At 42.6% G+C, this 22,449-nt stretch overlaps 1 protein-coding gene across 1 annotated transcript in view; it reads left to right on the forward strand.

Moving 5' to 3' along the window:
* TXNRD1 (thioredoxin reductase 1) overlaps positions 1–9,313 on the forward strand; it is a 42,558-nt gene extending 33,245 nt beyond the window's left edge. Inside the window, exons 12-15 of the mRNA XM_086479526.1 lie at positions 6–113; positions 2,071–2,166; positions 4,340–4,474; positions 7,643–9,313. Coding sequence (XP_086335652.1) covers positions 6–113; positions 2,071–2,166; positions 4,340–4,474; positions 7,643–7,711 — 408 coding nt within the window. The 3' untranslated portion in view covers positions 7,712–9,313. The remainder of the gene's footprint in view (positions 1–5; positions 114–2,070; positions 2,167–4,339; positions 4,475–7,642) is intronic.
* Positions 9,314–22,449: the final 13,136 nt, after the last annotated feature.

Consider the following 22,449-nt stretch of genomic DNA (forward strand, 5'->3'; position numbering starts at 1 on the left):
CACAGTGTGACTATGTGAATGTTCCAACTACTGTATTCACTCCTTTGGAGTATGGAGCCTGTGGGTATTCTGAAGAGGCAGCAGTGGAGAAGTTCGGGGAGGAAAACATTGAGGTAAATGCCTTAGTTTCATCTGGATTTTAAGTTCCCAATTTGTAATTTAAAATAATGTTAAGAGTCGATTGAAATAGCATTCTGTGTTCTGATGTAAGGGCAGGAGGTGACTGTACAATAAAAGTACATTTTTGTCTTCCTTGGCAGTTCCTAGACATGTTATAAAAGTAGTCCCCAATTCCAATAGCTCTAGTTGTAGATATGTTCTACTTTTAGCAAACAGGGCTTAAAGGTGGAATATTCTGCAAATAGTTCAGGATACATTAAAGCTGGTTATTTGTTGGAAACAATACACTGGTTTTGGTGTCAAAGTGGAGTTTCTTGTAGTGGCAAATTCCTTGCCATGGTGATTTTTACTTAGTAAAGCCAAATGTCTTTATGCTTCTTTTTTCTTGTTTATTTTGACTATGGAAGGAGGTATGTGCTTAATTTTACTCACGTGAGTGATCCATTTTGATTCACTGGAATTGCTAGTCAAGAGTAAATTTAGACGTACATAAGCACTTAGTGCCTAAGGCTGTTCTTACAAAATAGACCACATAGAGCATGACGTGAGGGAAGCTGACCATAAACTGAACTTTTATGTCCCATGAAGATCACCTGAGGAGCATTATTTGGGGAATAAGCGGATAAGTGGTGGCTCATAAAGTTGAGAACTTGTCTCCCTCTTAGCTTTGTCAATTATATTTTTTGACTTAGACTGTGGAGAAAAGACGTAAATATGACTTAAAGTGGCAGTGTGTCAAGTACTGTTAACCTGACTACGGGGCAGGGGTTTAAATTCTGTTCTTCCCGCAGAGTTTGTATATACACAGTCAAATTTTTGTTATTGAGTCAAATTCTTGCTGTCACATCTGTGACACTGGACCCTTCTTTGTGGAAATGCGCTTCCCATTTTCAAAGACACTTTTGAAAATAATGCATCCAGAAGCGTTTGTATTGTGGCTAAGTCCTAATTTAGTTTATACTGACCTCTCTATCTTGTCACCATACTGGCTTTTGCGAGCTTCAGTAGGGTTATGGAGTTGCCTCTGTCATTCAGACCTGTTAAATTTCAGTTTCAGAGAGCAATGCTTATAAATGCTTTGTAACTCCATTAATATGGAAAAACATTGCGCTGTTTCTCCCAGTTTGTGAAGGGACATATTTTTACTGGAGTTGTGATCAGTTAAAAACATCTTTCAAATAGTAATCAATCTAACGTTAGCTTGTCATGGGAGCAGTTGAGAGTTCTGGGTAGAGCTGTGCCTCAAAACACCCTGTCTTTTTCTGAGATACGTGCCATACAGGTGGGTGAGCAACCTTGCCTGCTATTAGGAATCCAGTGGTGTTGGCTGGGGCAGACAGAAGAAAGTGGGTTTGTTTTGGGGGGGGGGTGTTGTGTTTTTTTTTTTTTAAATGTACTTTCCATTTTGCAATGATAGATAATCTAAGAGAGCATGCAAAGTCATGCCCTCATCTCTCCTGAGCCCGAGCTCTGAGGCTATTTTGTCCATTTTTCTGCTCTGAGAAAAATTTTTGCCTTGGTCCTGCGTAGACCCAGAGACAATACAGTCATCTGTGAGGGAAGCTTGTATTTGTCTAGTTTAATGAGAGTGTGGTGAACTGCATCCTGGAAGTGTAATACACTTATGGCTTCTTTCTTTTTTAATTTTTGGGTGACGCTAGTGCTTTGGTGTTCATCAAGCGGAAAGAGTCTCACCCTGCTCTCAAGTATTCCAAATTTTATGTGCCTGGCTAATGAAGAGTTATTAGATAATGGTTCATCCTTGGGCTGCGTCACAATTGTTGAAAGTTTTTACATGTGTGATTTCCAAAAGCAATTACAGTCAGTTGTAAAGCTCTGCCTTTCGAGGTGGACAAGGCAAGTTTGAGATAATCTGGCAGGTTTTGGAAGATTGTGCTCTCTGCTGTGAAATTACACAACTTTTTTTTTTAACCTGTGTTACATTTCTAGGTCTACCATAGCCATTTCTGGCCACTGGAATGGACTGTGCCATCCAGAGACAACAACAAATGCTATGCAAAGATAATTTGCAATGTTCAAGATAATGTAAGTGCTTTTTTATTTCTAGGGAAAACAGCAGCTATACGTTCATCATAGGGACTGTTGATACCACTGCTATAAATAGGTTATTTTTAACAAAATTAATCTAAATTTTTCTACCTTTTGAAATGTAATAAATCTTTATAGTGTTACAATACTTTTGTGTATACAAAAATGACCCTTCGTAAAATGGAAAATCCTGACGTTGCTATTGCTATATGGTATTTCTTACATATATGTAACATAAGAACTACACATCTCTAAGACTGTTCATTAACTTTGAAACGTGAGTGAATCAATGCATGTAAAAATTGTTTAGAAGTTTTATCGGTTTATCTTATTCTCCCCAAACTGGGACATTCTTTTCTGGGAGATTCTTCTCTCTGAAACTGAGGTCACTCAGAAACCATCACAGCTTGTAACCTCTGCAAATCCACGTATGTCTATAAAACTTTTGAGCTCGTTCTAACAGGATTAATGTATCTTGGCTGCACAAATCTCATTTAGGGTGATAATGCCAGGATTATCCCTGGAGTAGGAGAAAATTTCCTGGCAGTGGAAATGTACAGTACCTGGTGAAGCACAAGCAAAATTACTAATTGGTTAAAAGAATTGGTATGCCCCTCTCTGATGATCATCATCTGTTTAATAAAAAAATCAGTTTATTTGAATAATATGAATTATACAAAGGATAATATGCTGTTAAAATGTGTTCCTGTTAAGACAGTGGCATAGAATTATTAGTCCTAAGAATATTTTTGATCTATTTTACCTGTTTTCTTTCATCATTACGTGCAGATTTAGCTTCCTGCAGTCTTTCTAAGCATCACGTCACCATTTTGTAAAATGTGAATCTGTCTGGTTTTGCCCATCTCCTCTTCCTGGAGGAGTTTGCATAGTGTGGAAGCTGAAACCATGGGTCTATAATGTTCCTAATTCAAAGTTCCTTAAGGAAATAAAAAGGCTTAATGGTGATTTAAAGTGTTTCATTAATTTGTTTCCATTTCTTCTCCTGAAAATTTGGAACATGTTTTAACATCTAGGGGAAGAGTTGAAAGTTACCCTGGATGAAAAATACTTCAGAAACTATTTTAAACTGTTGTTATCTTGCTATCATTATTATGGTTTTATTTTTCTATATGTCCATATTTTTAAAGGAAAATAAGGATAATTCCATTTTATTAACTAATTATAGCTTTTCTTCTGTAAATAAACCCTGTGATAAGTCTCAGGCTTACTGAAAGACAAATAACCTCATTAGTGGGACGAGCAGATAACTTTTGATACCCAAGTGGGCTATGTCTCTGCTCAGCAAAACCTGATTAATGCCCTGAAAGCCACTAAAGCCCGCGACAGCTGGCATTTGCTAAAGGAGACTTGCTTTTCTTAGAGAAGCAAGCTTTTCTTTAAGAAAAGCACATCAAGTCAGTACAGCTTGTTCTGTTGAGTGTTTGCTGAGGATATACGTGCAGTTTGCCGTGTTTTGCAATTGAACGGTAGTAGAGGTATGAGAAGTGTGAAGTAATAGTGGCTTCCTTGTAACTGGAGGGCTTTCAGTTTATTTTGCCAGTCTCTAGGTCTATTATCTCCCAATGACAGTGAACGCTGCAACAAGAGTAGTCATCAGTTTGGTTGTAATACACTTCGTTAGCCAGAACTTCAGCTCGTGCCCCTTTCCCGTAAGCAACTATCAAACAGGGAATTCTTCAATAGGTGCACGCCACGTAGCCACCTAGCGTGGGCCCTGATGTTACAAACCTTCGTGCAAGGTGCGCGTTTTTACTTAAGCAAGCACTCTGTTGGAATGAGCGGAATGGCTTGCCTGAGTAAAACCTGAATCCTGTTTGCAATTAGGACGCACACAATAACCAAGCATAGACTGTGGTGTGTGTTAAATTTGGGTGCTGTTGATGTAAATGGAGGACTCCTGCACAAAACTTTGTAATGAAGCTGATTCTTGAGTTCTTAGTTGAATCTTTCCAGAGAGAGAACAAAATTATACCGACTACCTCCCACCTGTTGGCGCTAATGATAGTTCACATTCGTGTGGTTACGTTAATTTTTGGTACATTTTGTGGGCTGTTTTAAGTTCTATACTCCAAGTAAGAAAACCTTACACGTTGTCTAAAGAGAACTGAATGCTTGACTGTGCTTGCATTTGATTGTCTTCGGTATTTAGGAGAGAGTCATTGGTTTCCATGTCCTTGGTCCAAATGCTGGAGAAGTCACCCAGGGGTTTGCAGCTGCTATTAAATGTGGGATGACAAAAGCACAGCTGGACAGCACCATAGGAATTCATCCCGTCTGTGCAGAGGTTTGTATATAAAGTCACCTCATAGCCCAGCTTCCGTAGCGTTCTGGGGTAAGGTATTGGGTATCTGAATAGCAGAGCCCTATTAGAGAGGTCTGAATTTGGAGGAAAGTAGCGGGGAGGGAAGGAGAGGAAATGATCTGGTTTTGATACTTAGAAATCTAACATTTAGGTTTAATCTGGGATTTTTTTTGTGAAATATTTATGGTCTCCCCTAATCCTGTATGCTCTCTACTGGGAAGTACAGAATTTTCTTCCTACTCAAAGATCGTTTATGAAGTCTTCAAATACTATTTTGGCTAAAGTGGTTGTCAAAGCTAATTTTCTTAGACATGTACTCAAAATAGGCTTATAAACTGGTGCTGTGGAAGGGGACCAGCTACATGACAATTTTTCTATTAAATTCTGCCCTTTTAAAGATCTCTCCTTTACTCTGTAGGCCTTCACTTTTGAAGTGAAGTACATGAGGCCACACAAACATTTCTTTTTGTGTTTGTCTTACTGTTCCTCTTCATTAAAGAACTTAATTTTCTGTAGCAGGTGGGGGACAGCTCCTCTCAGGTGTAAATCAGAGATGCTCCACTGATTTGAGTACCATTAGGACCAGTTTATGTTAGCTGAGGATCCCTGCAAGCTGTTTATGACCTTTGTAGATCTTTGTACAGAATCCCTCAGGCTTTTACCTGCTTGTGTTAGCTACCAAGATGCTGATCTGCAGAAGTAAAGTCCTCTTCTCTTGTTCTGTGTTTCCAAAGTGATACAGTATAAGCCATGTAATATGAACTCCATTAACGGAATGGACTGCTAGCAATCTGAGTCATCTTCAAAGCATCCTCAATACAGATTCTGTTTTTCTTCTGTAGCATCATCTAATGGTGTTCTTGGAAGCCTTTGAAGAGGGGTAGCAGGTCCTTATCTTACCAGGGGCCCCAAGGAGGGGAAACTCTGAGGGAGGCATTCAGACTTGTGAACTCAAATGGGATATTAGCATATGCAGTGAGAAGAGGGGATGATAGTCATAATTTATTCTGGACATCTGAGCTGCTAAAATTGAAACTGAATAGAATGATGATTAGACATAATTTAGGGAGGTAATTTCAGATAATCATATTTGTTTGAGTGGGGGAGGAAGAAATTGGCTCAGGAGAAATACACTATTTAAAAGCTCCAGGGAACAGCAATCATTTTTAGTGCCAGTCTTCAAAAGGGTTTTTTTTTTATGCCTGTTACTTAATTTAATCTCTTCAGCAGTAAGCAAAAATCAAAGTGCAAGATGGTACTCTGATTAAAAAAATGCTTTAAAATTGCTTGGAATTTGTAGGAACTGTGTATATCTGGATGAATACAATGATGGATAATATCGGCATTATTTTTATCTTGCATCCCTGTAAAAGCTGAGGAAAATGTAGTCTGATCTGAGCAGGAAAGGGACAGTGTTGCAGGGTCAAATGTTGACATCAGTACTAATTGATTCCTGTGAAACATGGTGTTACTCAACTTGAAGAAGACTAAGACTGAAGGTCCCATTTCTCACTGCTTACAAATTAGAGCCAGATTTCACTTCTCTTATTTGAGCAGCGTTTTATTCTGCAGAAAACATGAGTTCTGAATGGAAATTCTTGCAAGGCAAAGCACACTCTTGCAAGCACAGAGCTGGTAGGACCTCAGCCTTACAGAGAATTGCCTCTCAGCCTAGACTGTGCTGTGCTGTGTGAAATACAGGCATGTATAATCGAGCATCTGTGACAAAGAGGAATTGTCTTCTGGAAGCTGGGATGATTCTTTGCGTTAGCTAATGGTGGCTTTCCAGCCATTGGATCTAAAGTTTTGTTTTTGCTTGAATAACTAGTGAATTCTGTCAAAAATCTCATGTTTCCAGTAATTATCAAATGACTCCCCAGCTGACTTACTAGAATTAGGGAGCTGTGTGGTCCCTGCAGCCGTTGGAACTGGCTGGCACACCCGGAGCTTGCAGTCAGGCCAAGAGGAAAGCGGATAAATTTTGTGCTTTTTCATCTTTGTCTTCCAAAGTGAAATAATAATAATGAAGATGCCTGTATGTTGTTAGTCTGTGGATCAGAACTGAAGAGTTAGAAACTGTCTCAAGTCATGCACTATAGTTTAAATATACTGCTGTTCTTCTGCCATATGTATGAGACATGCATTTGTCTTCCTGATTTGTGTGTAATGCCTTCCGTGCTTATAGAAAGTGGAAGAGGTATATCATTTATTGATGTTGTTCTCCGAAGAGCTGCTAGCAGCCTTAATGCAGCAAAGCTTCTACTTAGAGAACTACTGTAGGGCTTTCAGATCCCCATTATCTTTAGGTACTTCAGTGTTATTTGCATAAATGAAATGTGTATGTACTTTATTCTGTGCTAAGTTTATTCTCCCTGAGAGATGGCTTTGATGATAGCTAATTATTGCAACTTTGAACCATTTAGATAGAAGTGGGTTTGATTTCCTTTTTTCCTCTCTATATTGTATCTATGCAAAACTATGCAATTATTTGCATGGTAAAGTTCTAGTATTAAGCAGTTTTGTAGAATTTTTCTTCTTCAATTTTTATACCTTTTAACTTTTAAAAAATTTATTTTTGAATCTGTTTCCTTTAATCTGCCTTCAAAGCAGTAAGGATTGGACTCTTTCAAACTAGATTTACTAAGTGTTTCTTAGTTGTTGTCCAGAGGGTACAGGTTGCAGACAAAATACCTACATCAGCAATCAGTTCCACATTTCTGTAGTATCTAGAAAGGTACAGAGGCAAAATTTATGTTCTTTCCAAATGCCATTAACTTCGCTGTCCCAACAAAAAAGTTACTTTTGAGCCACAAAGACACTCATTAGTTGTACAGACTAGAGCTTGTTGTTGCTGAGCTCATTCCCACTGTAAAAACTTAGAAGAATTAAGATAAAAGGTGGTATAAAGCCATGTGACTTCCTTAATTCTTTCTTTTCCACTGTAAAAGGAAGACCATAAGGTTAATGAAGAGAACAGAGGGTATTTGTATGTGTGTGTGCTATTTAGTGGCAAGGATTTTAAATGTATGTTTTCATTATTGTTACTTTAAGAAATGGTTGGGGTTTCGAGCGTTATGCCCAAGTTGATCTTCCAGAAAAGAAGATTAATTTTAGCCATACTAAAAGTCTTTTTTTTTTCTTTCTCTTCAGATATTCACCACCTTGTCCGTGACTAAGCGTTCCGGTGAAAGTATCCTTCAGACTGGATGCTGAGGTTAAAGACCTCCCATTCTTGTTATTGCCAGAGACGGACTTTCATCGCAGTGTCTGGCTCGCGCAGTTCAGAAGAAATGTTTGGGGAGAAGCCATCCTCCCACGGCCGCAGAAATGTGCGGATCCTAACCAGGGCGTTCCATCCCGAGGAGAAGGGCGCTGTGGGAGCTGGTCACTTGCGGTGATTGGCTGGCAATTAGCAACGCAATGGGAGTATTGACTGTGGAGCTGGTGCTTAGCAGGGCATCTGAGAAATGCCTTCATGAAGTCATGGCCTGAAGCCTGCGTTGCCTGGTGGGCAGTGATGGAAGAACTGCTAGCACAGCTGCACAACAACTGTTTTGTTTTGGGTTTATTCCTCTCTAGTTTCTTACCTGAGCGAAGAACTTCCGAACTCAAGAAAATTACTACAAGTTCAGATAATTGTGTAGTGCCCCTGTGCACTAGGTTATAACACAGCAATTGCAAGGTCTCCGCGTGAGCGTGCATCCTGCCGGCTCACCCGCCTGTGGAGGGGAAATTGTATCTACGTGTTTGACCATGAAGAAGATGATACCCATGGAAAAAAGTATCGTACCATCTAGAATAATGTATTTCTTGGCTTCCAAACCGACCCCACCATGACTTATTTTAGAGAAACTTATTTGTGAAAATGTTCTCCTTAGTGAGAATGGAAAATACCTTTTATTAAGGCTTTGTTATACACAAAGTTGCTTTTTTATTTTTTTCCCTGACAGTAACAACCATGCATATAACACAGATACGGATTCCTAGCTTTATCTTGCAGCTTATGTGATTATGGTTAATCCAGTTTGGAACTGGCAGAATTCCGGTGTGGAATGATGTATACTTCCAGGAGTTCCATGCAACTTTATTAAATTCAAATAAATTCTTCCTTTCCAGGTGAGCTATCATACGCTGCACTGTTTCAGGTCTAAATTGGCCACTTTGAACACAGCAGTACTGAGACTTTCCCTCGGATTAGTGGGCCTGTAGAACCAAAAACACCAACCAAACACTCCCCAAAACAAAGCAGCGAAAAAAACCCCCACCCAACCTCCAAAAACCAATAGTGAAAAATCTTCTGTGTAGATACAGCCTAAAAGCTGTATATGGTTCTGTATGCGCTGTGGTTTATATTTAATTAAGAAGACAGTACTTTTAAAACAGAAGTTTCCACAGAAAATAACAAATTCTTGAATATTCCTTCTGTGTTGGATAAACTGCGTACATGTTTATCAAGAAATGGTGAAGATGCCTCTTTGTAATGGAAATGAATGTGTTTTTTGATCTGTTTTTTCATTTTCCTCTGTTTGAGCAAAAAGGTTTGGATTACTTTTATTAAATGGTTCTCAGGAGTTTAGTAGTGCTGTGTGAATAGGGGGTAAATTCTCCGGCCCTCTGAGCAGAATGCCTTATGCCTGAACTTCTACCCGGTAACAAATTAATGTATTTCTACTGAGATTTCTAGAATAGTGTTGTAAGTTATTTTTGTAAACTCATACATAACTGAAGGATTTTTAAACGTATTTTGTGTGTTATTAAAGGCGGTCCATGGTGGCATTTTTCTGGCCAGTTTATTAAATAAATTGAGTATTTGCACAAACAGATGCTCATTTTGATGCCTTTTCCAAGCAGAGAAGCCAGGTGACAGCAAGCCGGCTTTTATTTTAAAGGCCAGAAGAGGGCACCTTGATAAACCTGTGATTTGTTTCTGTCTTTCAAATTTTAAAGGGAGACATTTCTCTGAGAAACAGGGTTTGGGGCTATTTTATGTGCATTTTTTTTGCGTGTTGAATAAGGACATACTTAAAAATAAGAAATGAATTGGGAAACCAACCTTCCACTATTTGCAGTAGCCGACATCAATACAACTTCTGAAAACCCAAGAGTACAGGTTCCTGAGCTGCTCGGCAGTGTAGCTGCTCGTACTTAAGCACAGGGGTAGCAGCATTTTCAAGCAAGTCTGTAGGAAAGTCAGATCCTGGAGTGTTGGATATAAAGATCTGTATGAGCTTGGCTTTGCAAGGTTGGACCCGCATGTGTCTGTTCCTGTGGGTTGTGTCATCATTAATAATGTGCGTTTTTACACTAGTGGCTTGCAATTCAGTAGTTGTTGGTTTTAATTACTTTGGGTTTACTTTAAATTTAAAATTTTGAGGCTTAGTTTTGTAGGGCTTTTTCTTTTATCTTTCCAGAAGGAAAACATTTTCAGGTCTGTACTTCTGTCGTCTGTGCATGATGACAGAGATCTATTAGAACATCACATGAGGATGTATTAAATGCCAAAGCAAAGTATTTAGTGTTTTTATCAAATTAAGCATACATTGGGTAATGCCTGCTTTGGAAGCATATACTAGAAAATTTGAGAAGTTAAATGGTATTTACGTTCAGCTCATATTCATTAGTTATTAACATTTTTTTGGAACTCCTACCAGATTGTGAGAATCATGCTAAGGTATTACAGATACAAATGCAGACAGCAAATTTCACAAACTTTATCAGGGAATTAGTAGAGTTTCACTGATGGTGCCAAGAATTACTGGTTTGGGGGTTTTTTGTTGGTGGTTTCTTTTTTTTTTTTTTTTTACACTCCCCGAGCTGATCATTCCTCTTTTACCCCTCTCCCCTTGTTGCGAGTTCTTGGAGCATTCCTAACTTCCCTGTAAGTCTTACATACCAATTTGCATCCTGCCTTCCCTCCTTCAAGACCTGTTGCCTGCCCAGAGTCCCAGCACAGGAGACTCTCTGGTTGCAGAGCCGTACGATGGGGTAGGACCAGTTTCAGACAAGGTGGATCTCCTGAAGATGTCAAGGGTGCTGGAGGCTTCACGGTGGGGTAGGTGTCTTGCTGTGCCTTGTGGAAAGACCTCGCACTCGTAAAGCCTGCTAGTGATTGTGTCTCTGGCCGTGCACGTCCTTTGCTCTGCGATGTCACGTGGCAGCTGTTGGATGACTGTGGGAGAAAAGCCGTGGCTGTGTGCTGCTCGTGCACGCTGTGCAACGCAAGAGCGTGAAGAAGGGGCCAGATGGCTGAATCTTTTACGTACAATGACAGACTCCTTTCAGGTCAAAATACGGTATAAACATTAGTGGTAAAATGGCAGCTCTGCTGAGAGTGACATTTCAGAAGCCCTTTCCCTTTGACAATTGGCTTTTCTGATTGTCCTCTGCGTGGGTTGGTGTGAGACTGCTTTCTTGCCAAGGCCTGTTTGGCCTCCAGAGATAAATTAAACCTAAAAAAAAAAAAAAAAAACAAAACAAAACAGAAGGCGCCAAGGGATCTGCCACACCACTAGCCTCCCTCCTGCATGCATGAAATGGCAAAAGGGTCCTGAGAGATGTCCATCGCGGAGGCACAGTTTGTGTCCGCACAGGGTTTTGGTTTGGGGAGTGCTGGTAGGGAGGTGGGAGCGGAGCAGGGGCTCAGGCATGTATCAGAGAGGCTGGGAAGGTGTCGTGGGGGGCCGTGGTGTGAGGTGGGATGCAGGAGGGTCTCTGCAGTGACGGGCTGCCTTTTGGCCAGGCCCGTGCTGCAGGGCTCGTGGGAGCCTGCGGATCCGAACCGCGCGTTTTGCGAGGTGGGGGTGTTGTGACCGAACCCAAAGGTGGCTCCAGAAGGTGCCTGTTGCCGAAGGGTGGGGGGAGGCTGCTGGGGTGCGCTCACCGGGAAGCCCCTTTCCATCCCTGCGCTGGGTGAAAGCTGCCCTTTTGGCTTTGTTCTGAGGGACTGCGAGGCCTCGGGGCCAGGCGTCTCGGAGGTGGCGTGGGCAGACGGCTGATCCCGAGGACTTACCGCCGGTGCCCAGAGGAACGGCCGCGTCCGCCAAGGCAAGATGCCTGTGACCTGCTGACCCATTGCGTCGTCCTGGTGAAATGCATGGCCCGTGGGCTCCCAGGCCTCGCTCAGCCCCGCACAGCGAGGTTACGGCTTGCCCACAAGGGTCACCTTGCTGCAGAAATGGTGTGCCGGGGGATGCCAGATGCTGCCGACAGGTGAGCTTGCACCTCGGTGGGGGAGCAGCTGCACCCGCTGCAGGGACCTGGGGAGTCAGCAGGTCATGGGGACTCGCTTCCGCCCCGGTATGGTCCTTGTTCCCATCCCTCTCGCTCTGCTCCCCTGCTCCAGCCACAGCCCTGCTGGGTTGGGGTTTTTCTTTTTATCTTAGGGAAAAATTATGTGTTTGTTTTCCTTTTGTTTGCCAAATGTTCTTGACCCATGTTCCATCATGCAGAATTTGACTTTATACATGCGATTTCTTTTTCATTCGATTGCCCTTTTTATCTCCCTCTTCCTGTGAAATCCTCCTAGTTACAGACTAGTCTGAGGGAGTTCTCCCACACCATTTTTACCCCTTCAAATTACAAGCTAAGCTGACGCACAGGGGGAGTATATACGAGGACAGAGGGAAGGCTTTCCTTCCCCTGGCAAAGCTGTGTGACTGGCCTTGCTCAGGACCACCAGTGACTCCTGACCTGTCCCACCACGTTGGCTGACCATCAGGTGCCTACAAGTGGTTGCTTTGTGCCAAGGAGGCCATGCTGTGGCCAGACCCCTCCATGGAGCATCCTCTGCTGCTGAGGCCATGCCGTGCTGCAGCCAGCCGCCACGGGCCCAGACAAGTGTCCATCCCCATCTTTAGGCTTTAACGGGAGCTGACCTGGGCACATAGGACAAATATGCTGCTAAAACCCAGCTTCTTTCTTCTGTGTGTACTTGTCTGAGCAAGCACTTCTCTTGAAAATAGGTTTTACTCTAGGTTAGGCATAGAGTAAATGGAGCTCTGCCTATTGCTTGCTCTCAAAACCAAATGGTAACATGTTTAGCCTAAAGATCTGATTTCCCTTTTAATGGCAGTGTAAATTGACAGGCAATACCACCCAGAACGAGAAGTGCACGTGTGCCATGTGGTGTGACACGAGGCAAACAAAAGTGGTGACATGCATTTGGGTTTGACCCAGACTTGGTCTTCTTACTCTGGGGCTTCTGCTCCGTTGTGTGTGTGTATGTGTGTATATATATATATATACACACACACTTATATGTATATATCTATATGTGGACTGTGGGATGGGGTGACACAAGGTTTCTCCGGGCAAATTTTCCCTTGTGTGACACTTTGGGGTTGCTGCGTCATGGAAGGAAGGAAGATCCCAGAGAGAGAAACTGCATGACAGAAGTGAACGCCATTTAGCGTTGTAGCATAACTGCCTCTTATGAGGAGCCTTGTTGTCCCACCACCACCAGTGTATCTGAAAATAAAAGCTCAGGACTTGTAGTCACTTCCCCTGAGGTGCAGGGGACCATGGTGGAGCCGGGTGCGGCAGAGGGCACGGCAGTTCAGCTCTGTGGTGGCAGTGACAAGGCAGGATGCAGAGGCTTGCAGTGTCCTTGGCTGTGTTTTTCTTGGCTCCACAGGCACGGTTTCTCCCTTAGCTGTAGAGCTGCTAAAAATAACCACCCTAAATTAATGGCTTATGTTTGCATTAAACTGTTAAACTTGCATTGGTCACACCAACACCGCACGCTGAAATTGCTGCTTATTGCACATTTATAGCTTAAGCGAGGTTCCTCGAGGTTTCTTTTTGGTAGCTGAAGTCAGAGGGGTAATAGTGATTGCACAAGTGTTTGCTTTTTCTTAGTACAGTGTTTTCTCTAATTCAAAAGAACCTCAGCTTAGCTGAGCTGGATTTTACAGCTTGCAAATTACAAGCATTTTGTGTCTCCCGGAGCTCTGGCAGGATTCATGGATCTGGATGCCCTAAAGTCAGGTTGGTGCCTGCCCCTTGGGTGCTCGATCTGCTCCCAGCCTGGCCCCTGGGGCTGCTGGGGGGCACAGGGGCTCAGTGCTTCACAAGGGGCAAGAGATGGCTGTTGATCACGTGGGCTGAAAGTTCCTGTTTCTGTGCCTTGTTCCTCTCCTCCCAAGAGGTGCCTCGTTAAGCGCACGTCAAACTGAGGGGGGTAATGCGGTGTTTGATTCAAAATGTTTGCTTCCAGCAGCGGGCTTTAATTCCCTCCTGCTCTGGAGGAGTCATTCCTCCCGCTTCACCATTAACTTCTCATTTAATCAGGCTGAGTAATGGCCATTGTAGTTCCAGCCCAAGTACATGCCATGTTGACCCAACATGGTGGAGCATTTGTGGAGGCTGGGCCAAGACTCTGGGGTGCCCTTGGCCAATGTGCTGGTCTCTCTTGGCTCCACCTCTCCATCCCTTGGTCTGCGGGCTGTGTAATGTCTCCTGTGCATGGTGGGACGCTCCCCTTGAAGGGACATGTTGGAGCAGGGTCAGCTACAACCCAGGAAGGGTAGGAATGTGCCTGTCTTTGATATGAGCAGTGCTCCCTGAGGGCTTCAGTGCTGGACTTGTGGGTTATTTCTGGAGGACGTTTGGTGGGCAGAATCTGTCCCAGGGCTGGCACGGGTGAAGGTGGCCTATCGAGGCTACCTCTGCGATAACCTCACCTCAGGACCACTCTGAGCAGCTCTTACTGCAAGGCCAGAGGAGGAAATGAAGCAGAGATACTGCTAATCCCATTAAATGTGTTATTTTTATGTGTCTAACAGATGGGTATCAGCCTACGTTTACTTCTCCGCTGTCTCAGGTGCAATGTTAAAAGAAAACAATGGAAAATGTATGTGAGCCACAGCTCTGTGCTCAGACAGCTATTTGGCTCGGTTTTATGACTTGGGCCAATTAAAGAACAGTCGTTAGGCTGGGATGCTAGATGGGAAATACATCGGGGGGTGTGCATGTGTGCCTTTCAATTTAGGAAGATAAAAATAAAAAATACTTGTCAAAGCAAGAGCTAGGCTCTTGACTAGGCTGGGGATGTGTACACGAACCATCAGCTGAGTATGCTCTGAAGTACCTTTGAAGGTAAAAGTCATGGTGGAAATCAAAGAAACCTGAAAACAAAACTGGTGGGGAAGTTGCAATGAAGTACCTTAAAGTAATGTCTCTGTTTTAGACATGCTGCCTCATATGAATTAGACAGAAGAAAAGAGATGCACTCAGGAAATGTGAGATGCTACAGATTTTCTTAGAACAAGAGGAACGGTGCTGACTCGTATTTAAATCTTGCAGAGCTTTAAAACTCTGTGTTGGTATATATTTACTTTTGCTTTAATCTGCTTCTCTATCTTCTCCCTTTGTTTCTTTACCAAGTTTTTACTGCTTTAGACTTGTCTTGGGGAGTTCTCCTAGCACATGTTTCTAGCAGTCCTAAAATCATAAAACTTGTGGGAAAGGCAAACAAGGAGCAATGATTCGCTGTTTCTCACCATATGAGAGCTACAGCTAAAGCAGTCAAGGAAGGCTGGGATTTTTTCTGCATTACACTAACTAAATGGAAGTCATTGCCACAGGATGTTGTAGTCTAAAAATACATCTGTGTCGAAAAAGAGATTAATCGTATGCAGGCAGGGTGGGAGGTTTGTAAAATAATGATCTGGTTGTAGGTTATGGTGCAGGATGCACTTAAACCTCTTAAGTGCTGGAAGCTTGAGAGGAAAACCTACAGGAAGTATCACTGTATATTCACTGTGGTATTTTTATATAATATTTAACTAATCGCCTGGTCCTGGGAGACAGAATATCACATTAAAGGAACCTGTGACATAGGCTCTCCGTGCTTAGGATTCCCCTCCTTGAGGTCTGGTTTGTTCAAGCCTCACAAAACAGATTTGTAATTCCTTGGTCTTTTCGAGGCTTAAAGTTTTCATGTCTCACAGCTTTCCACTCCCAAGTTCTGCCATGCTGTCTTATCTGCCTGGGGGATGAGTTGGAGGGAGGGTGATGTGATGGCTGAACCATAAAGGTTTCTACTTATGCCTGTTCCCAGGAGATACCTCCATCCCACTCAGACCTTTCCGTCCGTCAGATGGCATCTTTGCTTGCCACTTCCTAGGGTCAGCATTGAACTTCCCGAGCTGGGGCACTGTCACAGGAGATCCCACCTTTCAGCCTCTCTCAACCGAGGCAAGAGCATGTCTTTTAGATTCTCAATGAGCAGCCCACAGTAATAAGGGATGAACTTAAACTAAACCTGTGCAAATTGTATTGAAATTTAATTAAATATCCCCCCAGGATTTTTTGAATAGTTGAACTAAATTGGTTTAAATGATGTCTTTCATTAAATCTCTGCAACACGCAATACTGACAAGGCTCTTTCTTTTAAGTATAATACGAAGCATTTTTTAGTGAAGTGTTGGAGTTTATGAAAGCTTTGCTTCCTATGAGAGTTATGCAGCTTATGAGCCCTGCAGTTTATGCACAAGGTGGTTTTTTTTACATTTTGGAGTCATTCTAGTACGGCGCAGATGTTGCAAGGTGTGTTTGTACTGCTGCTAAAGAGTATTCAGTTCTCCAGCATTGCCATGAGCTGAATTGACAGCTCTGGCATGCAAAAATGGCATTATCCAGCCGAAGATATTTCAGCCAAGAGAGCTGTAATGCTGCCTCTACATGCGGAAGCTCTTGTATGCGGCTGATGGGGAATCTCCCATCTGCCTGCCCCGGTTGCCGACGACAACCACCATGGACACAGAAGGATTATAATAATTGTCTCTGGAGGGTGGTTTGTGCTGGAAACTGCAAGCTCGGTTACCTACTGAGCTCACTGCTGACGTGCTTTTGTGGGGAAAGGGGCTTTTCCCGGCTGGCTCTGTGTTCATCTATTACTCGATCTGGTGGGTTTTCTTTTTGGTCTTCCTTCCCTTCTTTTCTGAAAGAGGAAAAACCCCAGCAAACAAAAAAAGTGGAATAGATTAAGAATCAAATCCATGAAAAATACAAATTGTTAACAGGAAGCTGTGTTCTGCCCTCTGTTCCCCTCTCCCAGGATGATTGTCTGAGGACTGAAATAGCTCATCAAGCAGCCAGATGAGCAGTAGAACAAGTGCTGAAGTGAGAGGACAGGAGCATAGGGTCAACACTTTTGGTGACAGAACTAATCCAAAAGATCACTTCAGCCCATTTCACCTCCAGAGAGGGCAAAATTCAATGCTTAACACCTGTGCAGTGGGAACTTTCTTTACCTTGGCTGGTGGAATGCCAGTACATCCCCATTTAACTTTAGTTTTAAGGAATATTTACTCTGTCTTCCAGTTCATAGTGGTTTGGAAGCAAGCTATTTAACTTGAACAATATTACTCTTTGCAGCTCCAGGATAGTGTGGGTGGGCTATCTAGAGCCAGAATGACTATGGCTCCACAGCCTGGTGGCTCAGTAACTGGTTTGTTCGAAAGCTCTTCCACAAAAGCTTCTTGACGCCATACGGCATGAATCTCTAAATCTGCACTGCTCTAAAATAAAAAACAAATAGGAAATCTCTACTGGTGTGGTTAAGGCCCCATCTGTAATCAGCATGTCTACTGTAGAGCAGAGGTTCTCGTTTTTGAGTGTTGCTTTCCTACCACTCAGCCAAGGGATAGGTGGTAGTTTTCTTGCTGACTTGGAGTTAAGGAGATGGTGGCCCTGCCCCACAATTTCAAAGAGGTGGTGGTGGTGTTCAACAGGTGGGGCTGGCGATCTCTGTTCTGGGACACCAGGCTGCAAGGCAGGCAACCACAACAGGAACTCCAGTCACTGCAGAAATTCTGTGGACGTTGCAGATTTGTGGAGAGTTGCTGGAAATTTCAACAGCTTGTTTCCTCGTGATTTCTTCTCATGGTCACTGTTGAGCCTAAAGTCCCACAGATACAGTCTTCTGGTACCATCTGGCCCTTTATTTCTGGTGGATTAGTGCTCAAGGGGATAGAGACACAGAGACACATATCTTGTCCTTGAAGACCTTTGTTGTTACATTTTAAATAAAATTTTATCTGAACTTTACATGACGTGGGAGATTGGCACAGGGAACCAGCTGTATCCACCTGATCCATGCCCATTCCCAATCACCAAACTTGACAGCAAATACTCAGAGGATGATGTTGTTTAGTAGAAAGTTGTACTAAGAGTCTCAATTTTTCTACTGCAAACCTGCTTTTTCCTTCAATGGCACCAGTGGTATAAAACTTACACAGTCGGGAGAGGCCTTCTCTCGCACTGAGGTGAGTCAGAAGTGGGAGCCGTTTAAAGACAATGCAGATTTTTGTGTTATTTTTGTTACGATTCCAGTGTCAGCCAAGACCCAAGCTGGCTTGGCATACAACAGTACCAGTGCAATCCAAATTTCTAGGTCATCCTGTGCTTTCTGCACGATTTGGAAACTGCAGATGCAGATGTCTGAGAGAGGTGAGATGTCTTGCTGTCTGGAGATACTGGTATCTTTCCACAGATTATAGCAGAAGCCACCACTACCACTGAACCCCTACCTTTTAAATGGCTAAAGACAGGACAAATCCCACTCCAGGGGGTGTGAAGCCGCTGCAGAACTGACTGCTCTGGACTGTGATATAACTGTACATATTTCAGTGGAGGCGGGTTTCTGCGCACTGAGTGGAGATGAGCTGTCTCCATGGATCAGTTACTTAATCCTGTTAATATAAATAGAGAATTTTTCTTGTGATGGCACCAATCTCATTCCAGCTGGCATTAAAAGCTGTCGCTCCGGTGGGCAGACAAGCCAAGTTAGGAACAGCTACAGGAATTGCTTTACCTCTCATGTAAGGCAAAACTATATGTCATAACAGAGCATCATGCAGAAATACCCAGTTCCCTCCAAATTACACCTGCTTCTCAGCTTGGGCAGCGTCTTCAGCCAGTGTGTCTATACCGCTGCTACCGCCCACGCCCAGGGCTCTCAAAGCTAACTTTGGTACCTCCGCCTGGTGCTTCCCTGTGCTGTGCTGTTTCACAGCACAGGCGGAGCTGCAAGAGAGGAAGGCTGCAGTGCGCTGCAGTTAGGAAAACCACATCCTCATCAGGCAAATCAACGTATTGATTTCACTCCCATCTGCATCAGATAAGAGATCTGACTCCTGCCCAGTCCTGCCCTATGGTCAGTACCCAAGGCCGACACCACGTTGATTTCTTCCAGCCTTTCTTTCAGAACTTGTCTTTGTGGGATTATTTTTTCTTGCTGGTAAGAGACAATCTTGTCTTTTAATGGACTCTAAAGACCAAACTGTCTAAGCTCATATGATTTGCTAATTAAAGTCATAGTCAACAAGTGTAAAATTGTACACAGCCACCCAAAAAAGGTGAGACTGTACTTGCCAGTCTGTGCAATTCAACATGCACTTCAAATCACATCTATTAATAACCAACTTGTTTACAGAAAACGGACCAGTAGAGCAGTTTATAACTTTAATAAAACTTTACAGAAACTTTTTTTGGCTTTTTCTTACCTTTCTCTTCACAAGCTACTCTAGGAGCACAGAAGAGCTGTCATTATTAACTTGCCTGAAAATTGCTGAAAATCACCCACAGGACCTGACTGGTATATTTTAATATTGGTGTGTTTCCTATGAGAAATCACCAGTTTAGTACAAGTCCAGAGCATTCCTGGTTATGCAGCTTGGCATACAGACAAAGAGTTCTGAGAGCACTAGGTATTGGCTAACAAAGGCAGCGTCCCACAGGCAGCATCCTCTCTCCCTCCAGGCGCTACATGGAATTAGATCTTCATTTGTTTTTGCACGTGAAATTAGAACTTTGGTTACAAAACCTATGAAATAATTCCGTTTGAGTGTTAAATTAGCAGAATGAAATCTTGTTTTATGGAGGATATATTTGTATCTATTTTAAACAATGCTGCTTTTTCAAAAGACAAAAAATAGCATTACTATTCAAAAGTGGAAAATTATATTATTATTCGCAGTGGAAAATGTCAGTGCTCTGCTGATAGCTGTTGACAGGTACTTGTCGTGGTTGTGTGCTGTGATGTGCTAATTATTCCGAAGTTCAATCAGATGGCATTTTGTGTTTTCATTTCAACTGTAAAAACACAGTACTTGTGACATGTTGACAAGTGTGTGTTTAATTGCTCTGTGGATATCTTCCAAGCTCATGTGTTTTCCACTTACTTTGTGAAGGAAGGTGCGTAATTAGCTCCAAGGCTACAGGCTATGTTGCTCATTATTGTATTTCCATTTCCTCTGCAGTGATAAGTACAGAATGGTGACAAATATGAAAACCCACCTTTGATGCTGTACGTTACCTCAACTGGATTGCAAAGGTGGAGAATTCTGGCTGATTTTACAAGTCAAGCGCATGGACCATCCATGGTGAAACCTTCTCTTCCTTCTCAACTTCTCTCTGCCTCACTTCCCTTCACAGGTTCAGAGTCAAAAGAAAAGGATACAAATTAATTAGACATTTAAAATGTCATCTAATATGTATCTGGGGACAGACTTTATCATTTGTACTGCTACAGATTGTATCTGTTGTCTTCCTTGCTTATTTCTTTGTGACGGTGTTTGTTTGTCACAGCAGTGCCAGGTTATGGTGTTCAGTGAGGAATATGCTCCAGTCCAGCTGAACGCATGTGAATTGGGCAGATGTGGCCAGAAATAGAGTTGGGCTGTCTTTAAGTCCAATGTTGCTTTTCCCTGAACTCAAGGGGGTCTGGATCTGAATACCACAGCTGTTGACTCTGAAGGTACAAAATGCGCATCCATGTTTAGATACTGAATCTTGTCCCTAGTAGGAGATCAGGATAGATGTTTTCTCAATGGTGTATGAGCTGTTGGTCTACAGCTGTACAGGCCTGGATTTGGTGATTCTGGAACTTCCTTCTGGTCCTGCCTCCTATGGACCTGCCCGGTATTGTAAGGCATGGTAATGAGGCAGCTGACAGGAGACTGAACTCCGTGTGAAAGTTATTTATGTAAGTCCAGTTTTCACTGGTGCTGAAAGCTGACACGTTGAATCCTAGCAAGGAGAGCTTTGAATAAACCTACTAACCAGTATGAGATTTAGGAGGAAAAAAGCATCAAGATTACTTACCCTTCTTCCCTTGCAAGGATATTCTTCAGTTGCTCCTCATATCAGGAAGAAGAAGATAAGAAGAAGATGAAGGCAGCGGCCTTTGGGTGCACATATGCGTTAAGTCGGCATTGATCAGGATTGATTACATGCAATCGTACACGAATTGTAATTGTGACACTTGGGTTTGATGATTTTGGGGTTTTGTTTTTTTTTTCAAAATACATTATATGGATTATTTTAAAGACAAACACATTAGTCTCTTTCCTCATTTAGAAAATAGTTTCTGGGTGAAATAGGTTAATTTTTTGTTTGCTGCTTGGTTAGCAGAGCCCCTAAGCCATCCCTCCAGACCCAGGAGTATTCAGGCTCACAGACACGTGAGACCAGCCCGAAAACTACCGCTTTGCAGCCCGGCTTGTTTTTGTCGTTTCAGAAACTGTCTGGATCAGAAGCATTGAGGTCCCTCACAAAGTGTTTCATACTTGCTGAGAACCTACATGACAGCGAGAAATGGTGAGCTGGTGGTAAAAATCATTGTTGTGCCCTTTCCTACTTGATCTGGAAGAACCAGGTACATGGTTACAACTCAAAGAACTTTCTTCTGCTCTCCTTCCCTGTACTGCCATCCCCTGTTGGCTTGGTTAGCTGCTCTCTGGGAGCATCCTGCCTGTCCCTCGTGGTGGTACACCAGCATGCTCCATCACAAGTAAGTTTAAACTTACCTGTCAGAAAGGGAGACTGGTTAGGTTATGGCTATGTGAAGGTGGATGCGTGAGCTTGCCTTGTGTTTCTTCTGTGGTGTTCAGTGATAGAGCATTAACAATTTAATGACAATTTTAATGTTGAAGGACAGTTCTGACTCATTAATCCTTGCTATATTTAGAATTCAGAACAGCCAAAGTGTTTGAAGGACCAGTCAATCAAGCTGTTCTCTTCTCCTTGTTCCCCTTTAACCTTCTAGTTCTCTGTCTTTCCTTGACTAAACCTCTTATACTCCAAGCAAGCTGAGAAGCAAAGCAGGGGCTCATCTGAAAGAGACAAACAGGCCTGAATTCCAGTATGCCTTCCCTGTAACTTGAGCGGGGGGAGGAAAGGATCTGCTACTTGAAGGGGAGGAAAGAATCTGCCATTTGAGTTACAAGCTTATGCGACATCACAATGAGCGTGCCAGGATCCTCCAGCAAAGAGCATGCCAAGATTTAATATTTATAGCCTAAATAAAAGTACAGGGGAAATAATTTAATTAAAAGTACAACAAAGAAGAAATCGGACATATTTCTCCTGTTCCTTTCTTTGCTGGTGCAAGGACCAGCCAGTGTGTTATGAGACATATCCTCACCTGAGCCTTCTGCTTTTCTTTTGAAATTACCGTAAAGTTATTCTGTTTTCCTTTTCTGCCTCCTAATGCTATTTCTTTAAAAATAGCTTTTCTCCTCATAAGACTAAGTCAAATGGTTTTGATGTGTAGGCTCTTACTCTGATACTTCAGGGAAAATACATTCATTTGTTTTCATACACTGATATATCAGCAGTGATCACGTTATGGATATACAAGCTATTCCCTTCTTCCCCCTGCATGGTGACAATTTTTGAGTATAATAGCTAGTGGAATAAGTATCTTGTGGTATAATCATGAAACATGAAAATAATTACTAGTGCAGTTGCCGTGGTTCTCATGTGGCACGTGCAGTTTGATGTCTTTAGCTTGTTCAAAACTGTATTACGGTCTCAGTTCCCTGTATTGTGCATTTGCCTGTATTTATTAGACAAACAAGAGAGTAACTCTTGTCGTCTGTACACAAGAATGACGTTTTCCCTTCCCTCCAGGCTGATGGAAGGGAGCCAGTTCAGGAGTTGTGGACTTTTGT

This window comes from Leptosomus discolor, chromosome 1 (genome assembly GCF_034619465.1).
Source record: "Leptosomus discolor isolate bLepDis1 chromosome 1, bLepDis1.hap2, whole genome shotgun sequence".
NCBI lineage: Eukaryota > Metazoa > Chordata > Aves > Leptosomiformes > Leptosomidae > Leptosomus > Leptosomus discolor.